Consider the following 20,696-nt stretch of genomic DNA (forward strand, 5'->3'; position numbering starts at 1 on the left):
CAGACGTGTAAACAGATGCTGAGCCTGGATGGGAGAGGCCTTTCCGAGCTCCGTGGCCTGTCTGCGCTGGGTGTGTGTAACTCTGCAAGCGCTCTGTGTGTGCATTTGCATCTTGCTTCAGATCCCTGGGCATTTCGGAGCCTCTAACTAGCTGACAGATGACTTAACCTCTGCCAGCCTTTGTAACATGACAGGTGGGCTCTGTGACTTGTAAGTTCCCTTCCCACTCCCTCTCTCTGAAAGCTCTGGAAAGCTGGGGCACCCAACACTCAGTCACATGGCCCCAGAAGGCATGGGAACACTCAGTCACATGGCCCCAGAAGGCATGGGAACAGGCAGCATGGGAGATGCAGAGGGGGGCGGAGAATTCTTTTCCTGTCTCTGCTGACCCCACTTGGTCCAGTGCAAGGGGAGAGTACAGATCCTGTCTCATCGATCATCCTCTCATCAGTCATAGCCTCTGTCCCTCAAGCCCAGCTCCTCTCAATTCTTTATGTCTGTTTCCTCATCCTTCCTCTGACTGGCTCAGTCTTGGTGTAATGCGAGTATAATGAGTGCGTGCTTGCACAGGGTTTGGCTTCTAAGAGCCTCGCAAAGCTTTGGATTATGTCCTCCTTCAGCTGAACAAGGCTGAAGTGGAACAGTTGCTATAGCGTTCCAGCCATAGGTAAATTAGGGGTCCCCAGGGTCCGTGGCTCAGCGCTAGTAAACAGGAAGTTGGAAGGATTAGAAAGAGAAGAGCTCTTTGGGCATGGGACCCGGGGAGGGGGGACGGTGGGGAGAGGTGGGGCTGTGAGTTATGGAGCTGTGACGTCAGCAAAGGGAAAAAGGGAATAGGGCCAAACATTTGCGAAGCCCCTCATCTAAAGAGAGCTGAGATCGCGCTGGCCATCATTCCCCTTCCCGCGGGCGGCTCCGCAAAGTATCGGACGGGTCTCGGTGAATTCTCACTTGCTAATGACTGCCAATCTAGGGGCTCTCGGTGGGAGAGCAGAGTTATGACAGAGCTGTGTTTTTTCCGAGGGGGTGTTTGCTGAAGGTTGGTGTCCATCTTGCTTGATTTAAGTCTTCCCAGATTCCCTGCAAAGGCTATAAACAGGGAAGTGATGAAATTGACCCTGGAGCCAGAAGAGGGAGGAGGCCTAGTCACAGGGGCGGGCACGCAGGCACCACCAGGGATGGAGAGAGATGAGAAACACAGGCCTAGGAGGAGTCTCTGCTCCAAGGAGTGGAAGGAATACCTCCCTGAGGGGCCCCCGGGGCTGCGGTAAATCCAACAGCCCACAGCGTGGTTCCGGCTGAAATCATCTGGGGGGTGAGAGGGTGCCGCTAGTTAGGGCGAGGGTTTGGTCTGACACAGCACAGAAGGCACCGCCTCGCCTGTGGCGCTCGTTTATGGGGAAGCGACGGCAGTCCTGGTAACATTCCAGGCGATGTTATGCTCTTCAACTGTCGGCAGATTGATGATAGGGTGACAGCCTTAAGACACAAAGCGGGGCTCAAGAGGTTGATTTCTTAGGATACGTATAAAGGGTACCAGTCATGTCAGCCTTCCTTCTGCTACTGTACCCACCCTCCTCCAAAGCGTGCACACACACACACACACACACACACACACACACACATACACACACACGAGAACACACTAACTGTATCAGACAGAGGCTACCTGCAGTTTGTTACTGTGGAGAGGAAACTCAAGCATGAAATTCAGGAGGCTTTGCCACTCTTACAGATCAGGGGTCTTGGCCTTCCCCAGTCAATAGAAATTGATCAGAGGCCAGACAAGAAATTCAGGCAAGGCTTTACTGGGGCCCCTGAAACCACAGGTTTCCTTGCTTGCTCCCCGACGGGGGTGGGGTGTGAGCTTCTTTCTTATATGGGGTGAGGGTAGGGGTGTGTCCATGGGGCAGGCCGGAGGGATGGCTTAGGAGTTTTGCCCACCCCTTAGGTGGTGTTGCATGCAGGGGGCACGTGCAGTACCCTGCTTTTGCTCCCAACACCCTGTTTTTGCTTCCGGCTCTTCAGAAGTGGCAGTTGGGGTTTTTTTTTGGTCTTCGGTATCTTTATGTCCGTCACTTGCCCCAACTGTGCATGCACGCAGTTCTTTTTAGCCCCTTATAGTTTCTTTGTATGTTATTGCTGGAGGAGACGTTTCTGTCCAGGTGCAAGCACTGCAGCAAAGGGTCCCAGGTCCCAGCCTGTCTCATCACTAGCCGTCCCTGTGGCTTTAGCCAGGCATTCAAAGTTAACCCTCCTCCTCCTAACTCAGCTTCCCCATCTGTAAAACTGGGAGAATAACTTCTCACCCTGTCTCTCTGTCAGGCTAGCTGTGGGGATAAAGGGTATGAACCCAGGTCTCTGCCTTCCCCCCGCATTAACTCAGAGTCTCTGAGGGTAGGGGGCTGACCTTGGTCTTTGCACCGGGCTTCTCCATGATTACACGTGCAGGCATAGACCCCCTACCAGGAAGGGTAACACAAAACCATTCATAGTCCCATGCGAAATTGTGTTTGTTGAGCACTTCTCTGTGCCAATCCCTGTGCTAGGGGCTTTGGGTAAAGCAGAGAAAAAGACAGACACAGTCCCTACCCTCAGATCTTAGACACTGAGGAAGAGAGCTGTCGGATAAATAATAACAGGTATACTGCATTCCACAAAGGGAAAATACAGACCACATGGAAGAACGTGTAACAAGCAAGAGACTTCCTCCAGTCTGGGAGCTCAGGGAAGGCTGCTAGGAGGCGACATGTAAGTCGTGACCTGGAGGACAAGCAGAGGGCACTCATGGCAGTGATGGTGGCATCTTTCATTTGGGGTTACCCACAGTCCCTCCCCGACTGAGCCCGTTCAGGGCTGCCCTCACTTATCGGGCATTCCTTGCCCACTCTGCCTCTTGGCTCCCGGGTAGGTCACAGTGGTCACGACAGCACAGCACTTGGGAAATGAGGCTGCTTCCGGGTCATTGCCAGAGAACCTGAGAACCATGGCCAGTCCTGGGCCCAGCCCCCTTCATTTCTACCTGCTCACCTTGTAGTCACAGGAGCAAGGATTCTTAGCATTTGTAGAACCTTGTCTCATTACTCTGAGTGGGGAGTGGGTGCGGTAGAGAAGACTTCCGAGTTCAGATCTCAGCTTCACCACATATCCTGGGTGCTGTTAAGCAACACTCTTAACTTCTCTGAACCGCAGTCTTTTTGCCTATGAAAGTGGTACTACCGACTCTAAAGTTTATAGCATCGTTGTGAAGATTGCCCCAAGGCAAGATCCAACCCTTCATCACTTTAAAAAAGGGAACAAAGAAAAACAAAAATTGGAGCTTCTACTTTCTAGCATTACCAACTTAAAATATTCCTGGGTTATAAAGTTTAAGTGCCTGATAAACTACAAGCAAACTGCTAAATGCATAGCTAGAGTTGAAAGAAAACGGGAAATCCCTAGGGACCAAGCCAAAAAAAAACCCTTAAAATTAGGGACTGAAACCAAACGAGTCCACAAATGCACAAGCTGGATGTTAGGAATCTCTAGTCTTGGGTGCAGGAGAAGACAAGGCTGTGAGAGGCACAAGGGGCACTTGTGGACCTTTGCTGAACCAAAGACCTCCCAGCATAAAACTCCAACCCTAGAAGATGCTGCTTCCAGGTGCTCTCACCCTGGGACAGCCATTCTGGTTGGGGTTATTTTTTTTTTTTTTGGCCCCATTGTTTTCTGATGGGCCACGGTCTTCCTACTGTTTGGTCAGCGCCCAGACCTGTGGTTAATGATTTTGAGTCTCACCCCAGCCAGTCTGCTCCTTGAAAAGGGGGGAGGAGAAGGGAAAGAGGCTAGATGCGAAATCTACCTGCTAGAGAACTGACAAGGAAATGGGATATCTCCAGACACTCCGGGTGAGGGGAAGGGGGCGGTGCTGGGTTAACACAGGCTTGCCCTCACCTGGTCTGGGGATCTAGTATATATTCTATGTGCACACTTGGGTGATCCAATCTAAGGAATCAAACCACAGTGATCCCAGATCGGTAGCCCCCCTGGCACCTGGCAAAAGTCTAGGAAATGCCCTCTGGAAGAAAGAGTCTTGAACACAGACCCCTCAGGATCCACTGTTTAATCAGGGGCTACAATATGAATGCCCTTCCACACCTCCCCACCCTCTCCGTCCCCCTGGAGTGCATTATGGTGGCCCCAAAGCTATGCACACACAAGCTTTAACAATTTTCAGAAATAAATATAATGAAACATCTGCAAGACACATGATGATAGGTTATGTTCTCATCAAAACCTTCTGTGAAAAGAAAAACCAACAGTTCAACAGAAAAATGGGCAAAGGCTACATATAGTTAATTCGTGGAAAGGCATGGTTAGCAAGCACTTGAAAATGTTCCATTTCACTAATAATTCTTAAACGTGCAAAATAAAATACGGAGATTCTTTGAGTTAAACTCATAAAGACATTTATTTTTTATAAGACTCATTGGGGAAGGACTAGTATATCAGTATATATTCATATGCTGTGTGGGTGGAAGTGTCATTTGTATGCCCTTTCTAGATGTCAGTTTGTTCATTGGTTTCTAGAACATTAAAATGTTCTTACAATCTGCTCCAGTCCATTCACTTTTAGAAAACTGTCTAAATAAAGTCCTATATGTGCATAACATTTTACGTATAAGGATTTTCACTGCAGTATTATCCATGCACACACTTATTGCATATGCACACAGACACATAAATTTTTCCTGAAGCTCTTGAGGGTAAGTTACATACATCATGGTTCTTTACTTCTGAATAGTTCAGTGTGGATTTCCTAAGAACAGGAATATGATCAGGGTACAATTATGAACTTCATGAATGCGCTTCAGTTCTTTATCTAATGTACCATATGTATTCCGATGTTCGTTGATCAGATAATAACCTCGATGGGTTTTCTTTTCCCTCCAGGTTCTAGCGGGCTCTAGCTTAACATTAAGGATTGCATTTGGTTGTCATGTCTCTTCACCTTTCAACTGTCTTTTTTGACTCTAATATTTTTGAAAAATACAGCCCCCCCCCAACTTTTAAAAATACAATGCTTACATTGTGTTTTTCTCATGTTTCTTCACGATTCGATTGTGGTTATGCACCCTTGGCCAGCAACTTACGTAAATGATGGTGTGTGCTGGTCAGCGTTGCCTGATTTCCCCACTATGTAATTACTGGGTTTTTTCCTCCCTTGCAACTAATAAGTAGTCTGTAAGCAGACAGTTTAAGGCCATGGATAAAGGCTTATACGTAAGCATACATATATACTGTTCTTCATCAAAATTTTCCCAAGAGGTGGCGTCCACTCATGGTTCTAACATGATCTGGTCTTAATCATGATGATTGCAGTCCCAACTCCAGCAGTAAGAAGAGCCCTCCCTTCTCCCTACCTGTCTGTCTGTCTATCATTGGTATGGATTCCTGTTTCTTCAATGACTTGTAATTTCATTATTATACTTAATTATTTTAGTGCTCAAATTGTCCCAGATTTGGCCAGTGGGGGCATCTTCAGGCCGGTTTCTATTTCTTTTTGATATGCCCCTATCATTTTTTTTGAGCATTCCCTTAATTTCTGAAATAGGAAGATGTTCTAGATTCATCTTCTACCTACCCTCTGCCCCAACCCTAAAATCAGCCATTTCTTTAAGAAGCCTGGGTTCCTTTTAGTGGGAAATGGTATTAGAGACCAACTGGATTGCTAGGGGTGTTCAGGGCTATTTTGGTGTCTTTGCTTCCTGGACCTTTCAACAAACAAACTTATATGCATACACGTAGCTACAAATATAGATGCATCTATACCTATATATGAACATAAACAAATATGTACACACATAAACATATTTTAGAAATTACTAATTCCCACTGATACCTTCAAATTTCAGTCCAGCTCCAAGGGGTTCTTATTTGTCTCTCCCGTTGTATATTTCTGCATCCCTTTTTTCACAGTGAGAACCCTGGGTCCAAACCACATCAAGGCATTTACTCTATTTGCTGAATCTTGAATTAATGTAAAATAACTTTGGAATTGCTTTACCCATGCTACACCAAGAAATAAAATTGCTTTAAAAGTTCAAGATTTGTTTGCACTTCTTCCCCAATCCTACGTTATCACATCCTAGACTGAGATTACAGAGTCCAAACTGTGTCATAATTTACTTAGATTAGTTCCTCTTTCCTTTTTTTTCCCCACGTACTATGTTTATTGTATTTATTCAAGCAAGCAAGGCTTATTTGGTTCCAAGTATTTTTTATTAATAAAATTGAATTTTTTGAATATGTAAGATATTAACATGTTTTCAGAAGTCAAACTATACAAAAAAATTATATTCAGAGAACTGTGACTCCTTCGTATATCCCTTTCCCCCACCCCATCCATTGTAGAAAACAACTTCATTGTTTTTCAGTTTACTTTTCCTGTTTATCTTCTTTTAACGATAAGTAGATATATGCGTGTTTTCTTATTTTCCCTTCTTTCTTACAAAAAGGTGACATGCCATATGTGCTGCTTTGCTGTTTTCATTTAATATCTCCTGGAAACGACTCCACATCGGTTAATAGAGATTTCCTTATTCATTTGTAGAGTTGCACTGAGCCCCATTGCGTGTATACATGCCATCGTGTGTTAACCGATCTCCTATAGCTGTACGTTTAGATAGTTCCCAAATTTTGTAATTACAAGTAATCCTGTAATGAATAACCTTGTCACATATATTTTCAGATTGTTGGAGGTCTGTATTCTGGACAAATTCATAAAAGTGTGGTTGCTGTGTTGAAGGGTAAATGCATCTGCTAAACCCCCGCTCCACAAGCTTTGGGCCATTTTGCATTCAGACCCCAACTCCCCCCACCACCTAGGCCAACAACGTGTATTGTCCTCTGCGTCTTTGTCAATGGGATGGGTGAGAAATATTATCACAGTGTAGTTTTAAGTTGCATTTGTCTTATGAGTAAAGTTGAACATCTTTTAAATTATTCAGGGGCCATTTTTGTATCTCTTTTCGTGATTGCCTGTTTGGGTCTTTTGTTCATTTTTCTGTAGGATTTTTGGTCCTTTATTTCCTCAGTTTTTAAAAGCTCTTTATAACTTTAGTATATGAGCTCTTCATCTGTGAGGTATGCTATGGATATTTTCTCCCTGCTTGTCATTTGCTTTTATGGCCGTGCAAAAGTGTTGTTTTACTAGCATGTAGTCAAATGTATTGATCTTTTCTTTTATTGCCTCTGGATGTCCAGGCGTAGCTTAAAAAATCCCCCCGCCAGCTATCTGCCAGGCAATTTAGTTGTCATCGTAAGCTTGCACCCGGACTTCCCCGCACAGAAGCCCTGGTCAGCTCGATGCAGACCACCTCATTTCTCAAACACCCACTTGGAGGTCCGGCTCATTCTGCCAATACTGGACATCTTTCTTCTGGTCATTCATAAAAAGAGCAGATCTTGTAAGGAGGAAGGGCTATGCAGTGTCTGGGGGAATGGGAGCAATCTTCTGAATGAGGGAATACATCACTTAGGTCTTATTTAGAGAGCACGTGATCCCAGGGAACGAGCATGGAATCAGCCTTCCGGCATGAGATCTGTTCCAGCCGTGGTCCCTTCCACCCCCTGGCACGTCCTGCACAAGGCAATGTGTGAGGCAGAGGCTGTGCCCATCCCGTGTCCTCACACTGCCAGCTCCTCCTCTCCGAAGCCCCCCAGCTGGGCTGGATGCAGAGTCTTGGCGGGGACTGTGCTGAGGCCAGATTCGCCCTTGTCCCTGCAGAAGCAGAATCCTGCTTTGGTTACAACGTGTCAGGGAATGGAAGGGTGCTGAGCCAGAACAAGCAACCTTTTCTTACTCCACCCCAGGGGTCTGAACAAGGCACAGATAGAGAAGGCACCTGGGCTGGCCTGCGTGTCTTTACCAGTTTGCCAGAGACCATGAACTCTCCTCCCCCAGACGTGTTGGGACATCCCAGTTCCTCAGCCACTTGATTCTGACCTCCATCCTTCTTTGCTCTGCTTGCTGTCAGGTCACCTGGAACTCAGGTGGGCTGACTTGGACCCAGGGGCGGGGGTGGGCGCAGGGTGTGGGGACAGTAAAAGAATGGGGCAGCTGGAGAGGGGTGCGCGTGGCTCCCCAGCCTGGGTCTGACAGCTCTGGCTCCATCACAGTGAGGTCGGCCGCTGGCGACGGAGATGCGCTGTGTGTTACAGAAGAGGAGCTGGCAGCCGACGACGACGAGGACATGCCGTCCTTCCCGTGCACACAGGAGGGTAAGGGCTCCGGGCTGACCCCAGGCTGGGGACAGACTTGTCTGTCCGCATGGCTTCAAAGCCCTGGCTGTGCCTTCCCCGCTGCTCCCTGGAAGCATTGCATGGGCCTGGGTTATGCGGTACAGATGAAGTCCGAGTTGGACACACGTGACCTCTGTCTCCAGGGCTCCTCCTCAGACCTGCCCGGGACCATCTCCCCCAGGGCCTCTCTTCCAGCTGGCCCAGAACTGTCCCCTTCATTGTATCCCATGCCCATCAAGTGGCCCGTCCTTCTCAGGCCCACAGGACCAGCTTGGCATGGGGCTGATCTGAGAAACCAACGCCCTCTGAACTGTTATTTGCAGTAGGGCTTCTTGGTGGATTTCGGTAGAGGTTAGAGCAGCTGTTCTCAATCTCGGCTGTGCACTGTAACCACCCAGGGACGCCTGAGACCGACCCTTAGAAATTCTGATCTCTTTAGGTCTGGAGTGTGGATGGGCATCAGGGAATTTAAACATTCCTGGTACTCATAATGTGCAGCTGAAGTTGAATCCATCTTAGAAATTTCACAGCTGGGAGCATCACAGCTTTCCTGCTGGCCATTGGCCACCTCCCAGAGCCGCCAGGAGCACCTTCTTCCAACCTTCCTCTGTAACAAGGACCAGCTGATACACTGGAATCATCCGTTTGGCTTCCAGGAGAACTTCTGGTTACCTGCAAAGTTTGGGGACTGGCGACCCACCTTCTGGTTGGCCTGGGACTGAGGGGTTTCCCAAGATGTGTGACTTACAGCTTTAAAACTGAGACAGTCTTGGCAAACCATCCTGGTTTGCCCAATACCAAGGAGTTCCCAGAACAGAAGACTCTCAGTGCTAAAGTCCAGGAAAGTCCTAGGCAAACCGGGAGGAGTTGGTCACCCAATGGTGAGACAAGGCTGGCTGCCCTGTGAGGGGGCTGATGTTTCGGGAAGAGGTGTTTTCCTGCACCACGGGCTGAATGACGAAGCCATGGAGACAGAATGATGGTGTGACGGGCGCGTACTCTGAAGATCCTCGCTGTGGTCTTGCCTATTCATAAAAGCTCTAGGACCTCCAGAAAAGGCAGTGGAGTGGGTAGAGGCGAGGATCCAGGACAGCTCCCTTTCTGAGGCTGGTTCAAAATGGGATGAGACAGGCCAGAGCAGGAGAACTGACCCTTTAGCCGCGGCCTCTGCCACCGGCCTCTTTTTGTCCCCCCTCTCCACAGGCCGGCCGGGGCCCCGCTGCAGCCGCTGCCAGAAGAACCTGTCTTTGCACACGTCGGTGCGGATCCTTTACCTCTTTCTGGCCTTCCTCCTTGTGTCTGTGGCCGTGCTGGCCTCTCTGGGTGAGTGCAGGCTGCCAGCAGCATCCCGCTCGTCCAGGGCTCTCCACCCCGGGCTGCGGGGGGAGTTTCTCATCAGGGGTCCTTTCAGTGCCAAAACCCCCTACAAAGACAAACACACATCTCTGTGGCTCACGGACCAGAGCCAGCATCTTCCTGACTAGGGGCTCTTAGTGCCTGATTCAAACTGCAAAGACTAGCTCGTAACTTCTGGTCAATCATTAGCTGTGTGGCCTTGAACAAGGCACTTCCCCTCTCAGGACCTCTGTTTTCCTGCTGGTAAATGAGAGGCTAGGACTAGATAGTAGTTCTCAGTTTCAGCCCCATGTTAGAATCATCGGGGAGCTGTAAAAAAATATGGATGCCTGTCCCCCCCCCTCGGATAATGGAATTAATTCAGTAATTAAGCTCTTCAGATGCTTCTGGTGTACATCCAGGGTTGAAATCACCAGATCGGACAATGTCTAAGCCCTTGCCATGGCCTTTGTGTTTCTCAAAGTGAGGTTGGATGTGTACCTGCGTCAGGGTTGCCCCCAGGATTTGTTAAAATGCAAACTCCTGGGTCTCCTTCAGACCTACTAAGTCAGAGTCCTGCCAGCGAGGCCCGGGGATCTGAAGTTTGGTGGTTCTCACACACTCAGCAGTTTGTATGACTGTGGTGGCTGACCCAGGTGATGCGAGCTGCCAGTTTCAGGTAGCTTCTGCCTCTGGATACTAACACCATTTATGTTTAAAAAGTGAAAACAAATTTGAAAGTTTCTTAACCGCAATCTCATTCCATTCTTAGCTTCAGATTTTAAAAAAAGCTTTTTTACTAAGGGAAGCCTGTAGGTTTGTTTGCTCCAGTGTACTAGATATTAAAGACAAAGCTGGGACTCAGGTGAGGCACGGAGATGGATAGGATTAAGAATAATTTTTATTTTTATATTCCTTTCTTATTTGTCCCCATTCTACCCTGTGGTCAGCTCCTAGGTCTAAAATCTGAGGGGGGTGGAAATTAGATATGTATATGTATAATTTATGTACTATTACATATTCTAATATACACATATATACCCACATATGTATAAACACATATATACACTTAAGGGAGATATATAAAAAGATTATATCTATAGATATATAGATACACAGATATATATTTTTAAGAGATGTGTGACAGACTCTGGCCATTGGGAAGCCCCACAGAAGAGTGAACGGTTTTGGCCACAGAGGGGCTGATACATGGTTTGTCTGCTTAACAAACGACTGCTGTTTCTCTGAGCTAAGACCCTTTTCTCATCTCTGTTTCCCCTGTAGTTTTCAGGAAAGTGGACTCTCTCTCAGAAGACATCTCCCTGGCCCAGGCCCTTTATGACAAGAAGCTTGTGTCTATGCAGGAAAATCTCCAAGGGCTGGGTGAGTGTCCAGTGTCCAGATGTGCTAATGACCGTGACAGAAGGCCGATATTACTTGACAGGGGGCGGGGGGAGACAGGGTTCCTCCCATGCCATGGTGCCCTGCAGCAGGGCAGCCTTCACCAAGCTTCAAGGCATGAGGGAAAGACAGCCATGGCTCCCGGCCTCCCTGTCCAGCTGGAGAACATCCAGCCAACGAGGGCTGCTACCCTGGGGGTGCACCCAGGAATGGGGCTCGGGGTTCTGTGAGCACGGATCTAGCAGAGCCTCCAGGTAGAGAAGCAAGCCAGAGACAAGCAAGTCCACTCGCCAAATACCTTCACGTATCTGAAATTATTTTTAAGATCTTCCCTGTGCTCTTGACAAGTCGGCCCTTTCCTCATCACTGCCTTAAAGTTTGCACAATTTACTGTCTCTTCGTCTCTTGCTTTCACAAGGGACGTTCTTGTTCTGAGAATGAGACAGAAGGAGCCATAATAGAAGGGTTTAGAGGGGGTCTGCTTGGTGGGAAGAGAAAGTCCTAGTCTGCCACTAATTAGCTGAGTGACATTTGGCAAGTCACTTTTCTGAGCCTCATTTCTCATCAGTCGCGGGGGAAACTATCCCTGTACCCTTTTCTCCACGAGCTTGTGACGGGCTCAGATAAGCACGAATATTAAAATGTGGGGAGAAATTGTAAAAATAAAATGTAAATGGGAGGTTGTGGGCAACCTCAGAAAAGTTATGAAGATACGTACTCTCAAGAATTTGGTGGTGAGATGGAGAAAATATCCTAAAGCCTACATTTCAGGTCAGAGTAAAGACATTTGGTAGAAATAAGGTTGCATAGAGGTGGCAAGACTTTTCCAAAAAGGATTTCATAGCAGGTCTTAGGAAAGGAAGAGGGATAGGAAAGCCACTTGCCAATTCATTATGCTCTGAAATGTTAAAGAAGCAACCTTTGTCCCGTGATCCTTCAGCAACTCAAAATGTTGTCCCTTTCTCCTGAAGAGCTGAAAGCCCCGAACAACTGCTCTTTCTGCCATGAGGCTGGGCAGCTGGGGCAAGAGATCAGAAAGCTGCAGGCGGAGCTGGAGGGAATTCAGAAGATGCTTCTGGCTCAGGAGGTCCAGCTGGACCAGACCTCCCAGACCCACGAACTGCTCTCCACCACCAGCGGTCAGATCTCCCAGGAGATGGGCAATTGCTCCTTCTCCGTCCACCAGATCAACCAGTCTCTGGGGCTCTTCCTGGCCCAGGTGAGAGGCTGGCAGGCCACCACAGCCGGCCTGGACCTCTCTCTGAAGGACCTCACCCAGGAGTGCTACAACGTCAAGGCTGCGATGCACCAGATCAACTTCACCGTGGGGCAGACTTCTGAGTGGATCCACGGGATCCGGCGGAAGACAGACGAGGAGACCCTGACCCTCCAGAAGATGATCGCCGACTGGCAGAACTACACGCGGCTCTTCAGCAGCCTGCGCGCCACCTCGGCCAAGACGGGAGAAGCGGTCAAGAGCCTCCAGGCCACCCTGGGGGCCTCCTCCCAGCGCATCAGCCAGAATTCTGAGAGTATGCACGACCTGGTGCTGCAGGTCATGGGCTTGCAGCTGCAGCTGGATAACATCTCGTCCTTCCTGGATGACCATGAGGAGAACATGCACGACCTGCAGTACCACACCCACTACGCCCAGAACCGCACGGTGGAGAGGTTCGAGACGCTGGAAGGACGCATGGCTTCCCATGAGATCGAGATCGGCACCATCTTCACCAACATCAACGCCACCGACAGCCACGTGTACAGCATGCTCAAGTACCTGGATGACGTGCGGCTCTCCTGCACGCTGGGCTTTCACACCCAGGCCGAGGAGCTCTACTACCTGAACAAGACCGTCTCCCTTATGCTGGCCACCACCGACCTGCTCCGGGAGCGCTTTGGCCTGCTCAGCGCCCGCCTGGACTTCAACGTCCGCAACCTGTCCATGGTCATGGAGGAGATGAAGGCCGTGGACACGCAGCACGGGGAGATCCTGCGCAACGTCACCATCCTACGAGGTGAGAGCCAGATCTGGGCCGGGCTGCCGGGGAGCTCCCGGAGGGCCTCGGTGACCTTGGGAAACACAGAAGGACCTGGTTTTGGGCAAAAATCTCAGTGGGCTGATACAATCCTGCAGCAAATTCCTGGGGTGACTGGCAGCTTTTACGTCCTTGCCAACCTCTTTCGGAAAAGTGTATGGCTCCTCACTTTGCCCGACATACAAATTTGGATTTATATGTGCAGATCTGTTTAATTGGGCCCACAGAGAGATACAGGTAGATCTCATCTTTCGGAAACTCTGTCTCCTTTTGTTTTCTCCCTTCCCACCCCCTTACTGGTGCTCTCAACCATCTGCAGTTCAGATGCCTGTCACTCTGATGCCCTCTTCTCCTCCCATCTCACCCCTGTCTTAGGCAGAGTTCTTCAGAGATATAGGAGAGAGAGAGAGATTATAAGGAATTGGCTCATGTGATTTTGGAGGCTGGCAAGTCCAAAATCTGCACAGCTGATGTCCTAGTTCAACTCAAAAGGCTGGAAGCTGCTGTAGAACCAGGAAGAGGCAGTGTGCCAGTTGAAGGCTGTCAGGCTGGAGGATGCTCTGTTACTCAGGGGAGGGTCAGCCTTTGGTTCTATTCAGCCTTCAACTGATTAAGTGAGGCCCACCCACATTGAGGAGGGCAATCTGCTTTACTCAGTACTGATTTTTTTTTTAACTTTTTTTTTTTTGCGGTACACGGGCTTCTCACTGTCATGGCCTCTCCCGTTGTGGAGCACAGGCTCCGGACGCGCAGGCTCAGTGGCCATGGCTCATGGGCCCAGCCGCTCCGCGGCATGTGGGATCCTCCTGGACCGGGGCACGAACCCGTGTCCCCCGCATCAGCAGGCGGACTCTCAACCACTGCGCCACCAGGGAAGCCCGTTTTTAACTTTTTATTTTATGTTGGAGTAGAGTTGATTAACAATTTTGTGTTAGCTTCAGGTGTACAACAAAGTGATTCAGTTATACATATACATGTATCTATTCTTTTTCAAATTCTTTCCCCATTTAGGTTGTTACATAATGTTGAGCAGAGTTCCTACTCAGTACTGATTTAAATGTTGATTTCATCCATAAACACAATGGAGACACACCCAGAATAATGTTTGGCCAAATATCTGGGTATCCCGTGGCCCAGTCAAGTTGACACATAAAAATGAACTGTCACAAGTACGTCCCTCATCCACCTGACACCCATGCACATCTCCTCAAATCATACTTAATCTCCAAATAAAGAAAGTAACAAGGTCAGAATTCTGCCTAATATACATGATATAACAATCCTGAGAGTAACCCAAAATGCACTAACCCCTTCCCCAGAAGAGGAGGTAAAGTCCTTGAGTGATGTTTACTCTTCTTAATATCCCATAACTTAAATATTATGATATAAAGTTAACAATATTTAAATACTGTGATATAAAGTCAATACATTTTGTATTTTTTGTTACATAGTAAGGGGATAAGAGAGGGAACAAAACAAAGATATATACACATATATGTCAACATATAATCATAACACAATGAGTAAATACTCTTGACAATTACAGTCCTTGCTCATGAAATTGGTCAGAGAGTCACAGCTAGTGTTTATAACTGCTTTCTTCCGCTACCCATTCCATATTCCCTTTGCCTTCAGCAAGCACCTCAGCTGGTTGTGCTTCTTTACCTGGTAGGGTGACCCAAACCTTCATTCCTGAAGGGCCGTTAGTAGTCCTGCCTGGATTGGGTTGTTGTAATTCTCCATTGACCTTAATCCCAGGACATGGTAATACTGAGAGACGCCCTAAGTGATCTCCTAGATTCCAGACATGCTCTTTCTTACCTCCATTGTGGAGAAGTAGTCTGATTTCTCCTTGGCCGTCAGGGTCAATCATCCCAGTCAGCGCAGTAACTTCTTTGTCTGTTATTTCAGAGGCATGAGGAGCCCAAAGTGAGCAGGCAACAGTCTTAACTTCCAGTTCAATGGAACCGTATCTCCTGGCAGAAATATTCCCCTTTGGAACTAAGATCACTAAGCCAGCAGAGCATAAGTTTCTGGGAACAAGAAGCAAAAAATTTGCTAGTGGGGCACTAGGGTTAATAGTGAGTGGTGGCTTCCCATTTCCCCTTCTTGATCCTTGGACCTGAGTCCTGGCTGTAAGAGAAACAGCACCATGTTTTTGTTGCTGATTCAGAGCATATACAGCCCTGCAAGGTATTACCACAGAACTGGCACTGTAACTGAGTCTTCAAAAGGCCATTTCACCCTTCTGTTCAGCCAGCTGCTTCAAGACGGTGGGGGACATGGTAACGCCAGTGAATCTTATGATCATGGGCCCACTGCTGCACTTCATTTGCCGTGAAATGAGTTTCTTGATCAGAAGCAATGCTGTGTGGAATACCATGTATAATGCGTTCTGCAAGTACATGGCTGGTATTTTTGGTGAAGCATTGCATGCGGGGAAGGCACTTCTATATCCAGAATAAGTGTCTAAACCAGTAAGAACAAAACACTGCATGATGGAAGTGGTCCAGTGTAATCAACCTGCCACCAGGTAGCTGTCTGATTACCCTGGGGAATGATGCCATATTGGGGGTTCATTGCTGGTCCCTGCTGTTGGCAGATTGGGTGCTCAGCAGTGGCTGTAGCCAGGTCAGCCTTGGGGCCTGGAAGTCCATCCGTGTTGCTGAACCCATGCATAAGCTCCATCCTTGCTACCATGGCCATTTTGTTCGTGAGCCCATTGGTTGATGACAGGGGTGGCTGGAGAAGAAGCCTGACTGGAATCCATAGAACAAGTCCTCCTCTTCACTTGATTATTAAAATCCTCCTCTGCTGATATCACCTTTGGTGAGCATTCACATAGGACGCCATGAGATGGACCTCAGCTAAAACTCCACTGATCACCTGACCGCCATAAGTCCCTACTCGGACTGGTGCGTCACAGTGATGGTTGGGTCTCCTGGAATCAGTGTCAGTTCAGAGCTTGTGTCCAGTGGTGCCTGAAAGTTCTGATTATTTCCTCTTGCCCAATGCACAGTTATCCTGGCAAAAGACCATAGGGGCCTTTGGGGATGGCTGGAAAAATGATTAGTAGTAAATATTGTTGGTAGTGTACAAGGGTCCTTCCTCGAGGGGACCTGGCCTCTTCATTCAAGGGGTTCTGAGTCTGTAAAGTGGCTCAAGTCTGAGAACTGGTTGGGGGTTATGACACTCTGTTTTTATGATTCAGGTTAGACTCTTGTTCACTTGATCAAGAACTTTTCTGCTTACACAGAACACGTTAAGAATTAGTAGGCTTCCTGTCTATTTCACTTCTAGGAACCCCATGACGAGCTAGCCAGCCATGGTCTGCGGGAGTCAGGACATTCTGATTGCAGCACTGACCCTGCTGTCAGTTCCAGGGACCATTCCCTCCTTGCCTTCGGGGCTTGAGTGCCACCTCTGGTCCCTGCCACCACAGGTCCAATCACTCTCATTGTGGTTACGTGTCCCAATTCCGTGACTGCAGTTCCCTCTGTGAAGTCTGGCCCACAGAGAAGAGCCAGGGATGCCAGGGCTTCCCTCTCAAGTTTATCTCTCACAGTCGTGGTGAAAGGCATGTCTTCTGGTCCTTCCCAGGGTGGGTGAGTTTCAAATGACAAACTCACTTGAACATTCCCGTCTCCCTAAGTCATGGAATCCCTTTCTCTACATTAACCCAAAGCAGGTCTGGCAATTCTAATTCACTCACTGTGGGTCTCCTTTTGGCCATATTTCAGCCAAGCAGCGAAGCAAACTGTTAGAGCCCTTCCTTCCTCCCCAAGATGCAAAGTTAGATGCAGAATCCCTGCTAAGTGAGCCCGTGGCAATAAATGCCGCCCGATCCAACTTTCCGTTCCTTCCACGATTTATCCCACAGCCTTAATACCCATCCCCACACGTGTGGCCCGGGTTTCTATCTGCAGGAGTTAGAAAACGCAGAGGGTAGTGCACCTCCTCACGGGTCACGCTTTGTACCTCACTTTAGGGGCTGCTGGGACTTGAGTCTGCTCAGAGGTCTAGACGCCAAGAGCGGTGGTGGGGTCGTCACTGGGGAGAACCAGCAATGTCTTGCTTGTCAGCTGCCTCAGGGGCAGTCATTACCCTTTCCGCAGGTAACACAGGGTTAACCCCCTGGGACGGGCGGGGGTGGAGAGGCCGCTTCTCCTGGGGACAGAGAGACTGCTGCCGCTGGCAGAGGAGACGCATCAGAATTTAGGATTCAAGTTCCCCAGCTCCATCAGGGTCTTCCCACACACCCCCATTCCAACTTGCAGGATCCCATTCCTTCCCAGTCCGTGGCCTGGGTTTAGCAGGAGACACCCTGGGAGGCTGGGAGTTCAACTCGCATTGTAATTCAGTCAGTCACAGGGGGAGACTGCGGGTCTGATTTTCAGCCTCTCAGCCCTGTGGCTACGGCGGGTAAGAGTCTCCTTCAGGGCAAACATAGAAGCTTTCAGGTCATTTACGGGCCCTTGAGCTAGGAATTCGAATCCCTGAGCTCATCCTTTTCTTTCCCCACTTTGTCCAGTAACATTAGAAACAACCAGCCAATCTCATCATACTTGTTATTTTGACCAAAATGTTCAAAGGTATAACATACATGGTTGCCTAGATCCTCGCTTAGGCGTCTCCATTATTTTGGGTATCTCTCTTGCCAGGGATTCTCAGGCTGCTTTTACTACTGGATAGAGAGTCCTCAGCATCTTTAAATCTAATCATATTAGAGAGCCCGTTGCAGAAACCACAGACCAAATCAGAAAACTCATCTTTAAAATTCTGTTCACCTGGAATCATTCTTGGTACCAAAATCTGTATTAGATTCTCCAGAGAAACAGAACCAGCCAGCAAGATGTATATGTATGCTGTGTCCAGTAGGCTCTCTGGAGAGAGAGATTGATGTATTATAAAGAATTGAAGGTATTGGCTCACATAGGTGTAAAAGCCAGCAAGTCCCAAGACCTGCAGGGTGAGTCAGCAAGCAGAAGACCCAGGAGAGATGATGCTTTAATTCCAGCCTTTTTTTTTTTTTTGCGGTACACAGGCCTCTCGCTGCTGTGGCCTCTCCCGTTGCGGAGCACAGGCTCCGGACGCGCAGGCTCAGCGGCCATGGCTCACGGGCCCAGCCGCTTCACGGCATGTGGGATCTTCCCGGACCGGGGCACAAACCCGTGTCCCCTGCATCGGCAGGCGGACTCTCAGCCACTGCGCCACCAGGGAAGCCCTACTCAGCCTTTTTTGTTCTATTCAGGCCTTCAACTGATTGGATGAGGCCCATGCACATTGGGGAAAGCCATTTGCTTTACTTGGTCCCCCAACTCAAATGCTAATCTTGTCCAAAACACCCTCACAGACACACCCAGAATGCTGTTGCACCAATGTCGGCTGAAAAAAATGCACAATCTTCAAGTTGAGAATGATGTTTTACTCAGCGGCTATACCGAGGACTTAAGCCCAGGAGACAGCCTCTCAGATAGCTCTAAGGGACTGTTCCAAAGAGTTAAGGGAAGAGCCAGCATATATAGGAGTTTTTGCCAAAAAATCCAGGTAGTTGAACATCAGAAGATTATTCCTAATTAAAGGAAAACCAGACATCTCAATTAATGAATTTAGCACTCTTCTATGTATGGGAAGATGCAAGAGTCTGGGCTTAATGAAATTATTCCTTTGATAGGCACCTTCACTATCTTGGGCCAGTATCCTGTTTTATTCCATCCTGAATCCTCTCAGGGTGCACTGTCAAGGGTGGCTGCAAGTGACTGATGGCTTGATGGCCGCAACATCCTCTGTTTATTGATACGGCAGGTCCACAGCAAATATCAGGGCTCCCCCGGCCCAATTGACACATGAAATCAACCACCAGAGGTGACATCAGAAATGAGGCCTGAGAACAGGGGAGAAAGTCAGGTAGAGCAGGGTTGGCAAGGATGAGCAGAGGCGCTCCAGGTGGAGAAGCAGACGTGCAAAGACCCTGGGCACATGCGTTATCGCCTTGAATTCCCATGGTCCCTGAAACTGAAGAACCAGCTGCCAGATGAGGTCTAGTCAAGCTCACGCAGCTCGCAAGGAAGGGAAATGGGATTCAGATGCAAGGTGGTTCAGATCCAGTGCTGTGCGAGCTGCCTTGAGTGGCCTCCTCCAAAGTCACCTAAGACTCGCATTCCCCTAAAAGCACCTGAGCAAACGAGAGATGCTCCCTGCTGACAGCACAGGCCTCCTGGTGGAGTTTCTGCGCTCTATTCCTGTCTACCGTCCATCCATTTCCCCAAAAGGGACTGACCTCTTCTCCCCTTGGGACAGCTCTGCCCTCAGTTTCCCCTTAGATCCCACATCAAAGGTTGGTTACCTGGCCCACTCTTTGAATTGACTTGAAATGCTCTATGTCTGCTTATGAGTACTTCACTCTGAAGTAAACCCTGTATTAGTCCGCCCCGGCTGCTGTAACAAAGCACCACAGACTGGGGATGCTTAGAACTGAAATCTCTTATCTCACAGCTCTGGAGGCTGGAAGTTTAAAGTCAAGGTGTTGGCAGTGTTGGTTCCTTCTGAGGGTGATAAAGGCAGGATCTATTCCAGGCATTGGCTTGTAGACGGCCATCTTCTCCCTGTGTCTCCTTATAACATCTTCCCTGTGTGTGTCTGTCTCTGTGTCCCAGTCTCCCCTTTTTATAAGGACACCAGTCATATTGGATTAGGGGCCACCCTAATGACAACATTTCAACCTGATGATCTCTGTCAAGACCCTGTCTCCCTATGAGGTCATATTCAGAGTGGGTTAGGATTTCAGCATGTGAATTTTGAGGGAACGCAAGTCAGCCCATAACAAACACCATTACCTTTCCATTTTAGTCCTTCCCAGCAATATTTCCAACAGTTTTTCTCCTGGAAAATGGCCCAGAAGACTCCTAATTTGGATTCCATACAGGAATTTGTATGGCTATACTCAATTTCCTGGACCCTTCCCCAGGAAGTGCGTGTCTTTGTGGGAAGTATGTTCAACCTGAAAATATAGCAGCTCTTGGCTCTAGAGAATAGAATAAGTAGCCACTGAGATCTGGAGGCTCTAGAATGTATAGTCACATTTGGGGGGGCCAGAAGCCTGGGCCTGATCATTCAGGGAGCTGCAGGAGACAGGAGGGAGGGCCCCATGATCCCACACAGCGCTGTTTTCTTCACAGAGCTCAGACTTGGAGCCAACCTCTCTGATTCTCTGGTTCTCTTTAACCATTTGGTTTCAAACCTGTGTTACCGTCATTTTATATCAGTGAGCATTTCTGCTAATATTTTCTTTACTCTAGATTGGTGGTGTAGCAGGGGATGGAGGTGAGGTAAGATCTTGTTTGCCTGTTGTCATATTCTGGCAACAAAGCCAGGTACTGAGTATTTCCTTAGTAACTGAAACAGTCCCACAGCATTTCATCTAAAATACGTATTTGTGTGACTTCTAGGATGCAGTGTTCCAGAGAAGGCATTAGCAGGTAGTTCTCGTGGTTCATCCTCTGGTAACTTTGTTCTTAGGTTGCATTCAATCATGATAAAGCCCATTCACGCACTTTGTTTCATTTTAGCCTCACAACATTTTTTTTTAATTTTTATTTTATATCGGAGTATAGTTGATTAACAATGTTCTGTACGTTTCAG

At 48.3% G+C, this 20,696-nt stretch overlaps 1 protein-coding gene across 2 annotated transcripts in view; it reads left to right on the forward strand.

Annotated features, from left to right (window-relative positions):
• Nucleotides 1-20,696, forward strand: part of SCARA3 (scavenger receptor class A member 3) — a 41,372-nt gene that overhangs the window by 12,101 nt on the left and 8,575 nt on the right. The window contains exons 2-6 of one of the 2 annotated variants that reach the window (XM_060301292.2): nucleotides 7,855-8,034; nucleotides 8,161-8,262; nucleotides 9,487-9,606; nucleotides 10,903-11,001; nucleotides 11,991-13,034. In XM_060301292.2, the coding sequence (XP_060157275.1) occupies nucleotides 8,235-8,262; nucleotides 9,487-9,606; nucleotides 10,903-11,001; nucleotides 11,991-13,034 (1,291 nt within the window). In that variant the 5' untranslated portion in view covers nucleotides 7,855-8,034; nucleotides 8,161-8,234. The remainder of the gene's footprint in view (nucleotides 1-7,854; nucleotides 8,035-8,160; nucleotides 8,263-9,486; nucleotides 9,607-10,902; nucleotides 11,002-11,990; nucleotides 13,035-20,696) is intronic. The other variant, XM_060301291.1, reaches the window with a different exon arrangement.

Source organism: Globicephala melas, chromosome 6 (genome assembly GCF_963455315.2).
Source record: "Globicephala melas chromosome 6, mGloMel1.2, whole genome shotgun sequence".
Lineage (NCBI taxonomy): Eukaryota > Metazoa > Chordata > Mammalia > Artiodactyla > Delphinidae > Globicephala > Globicephala melas.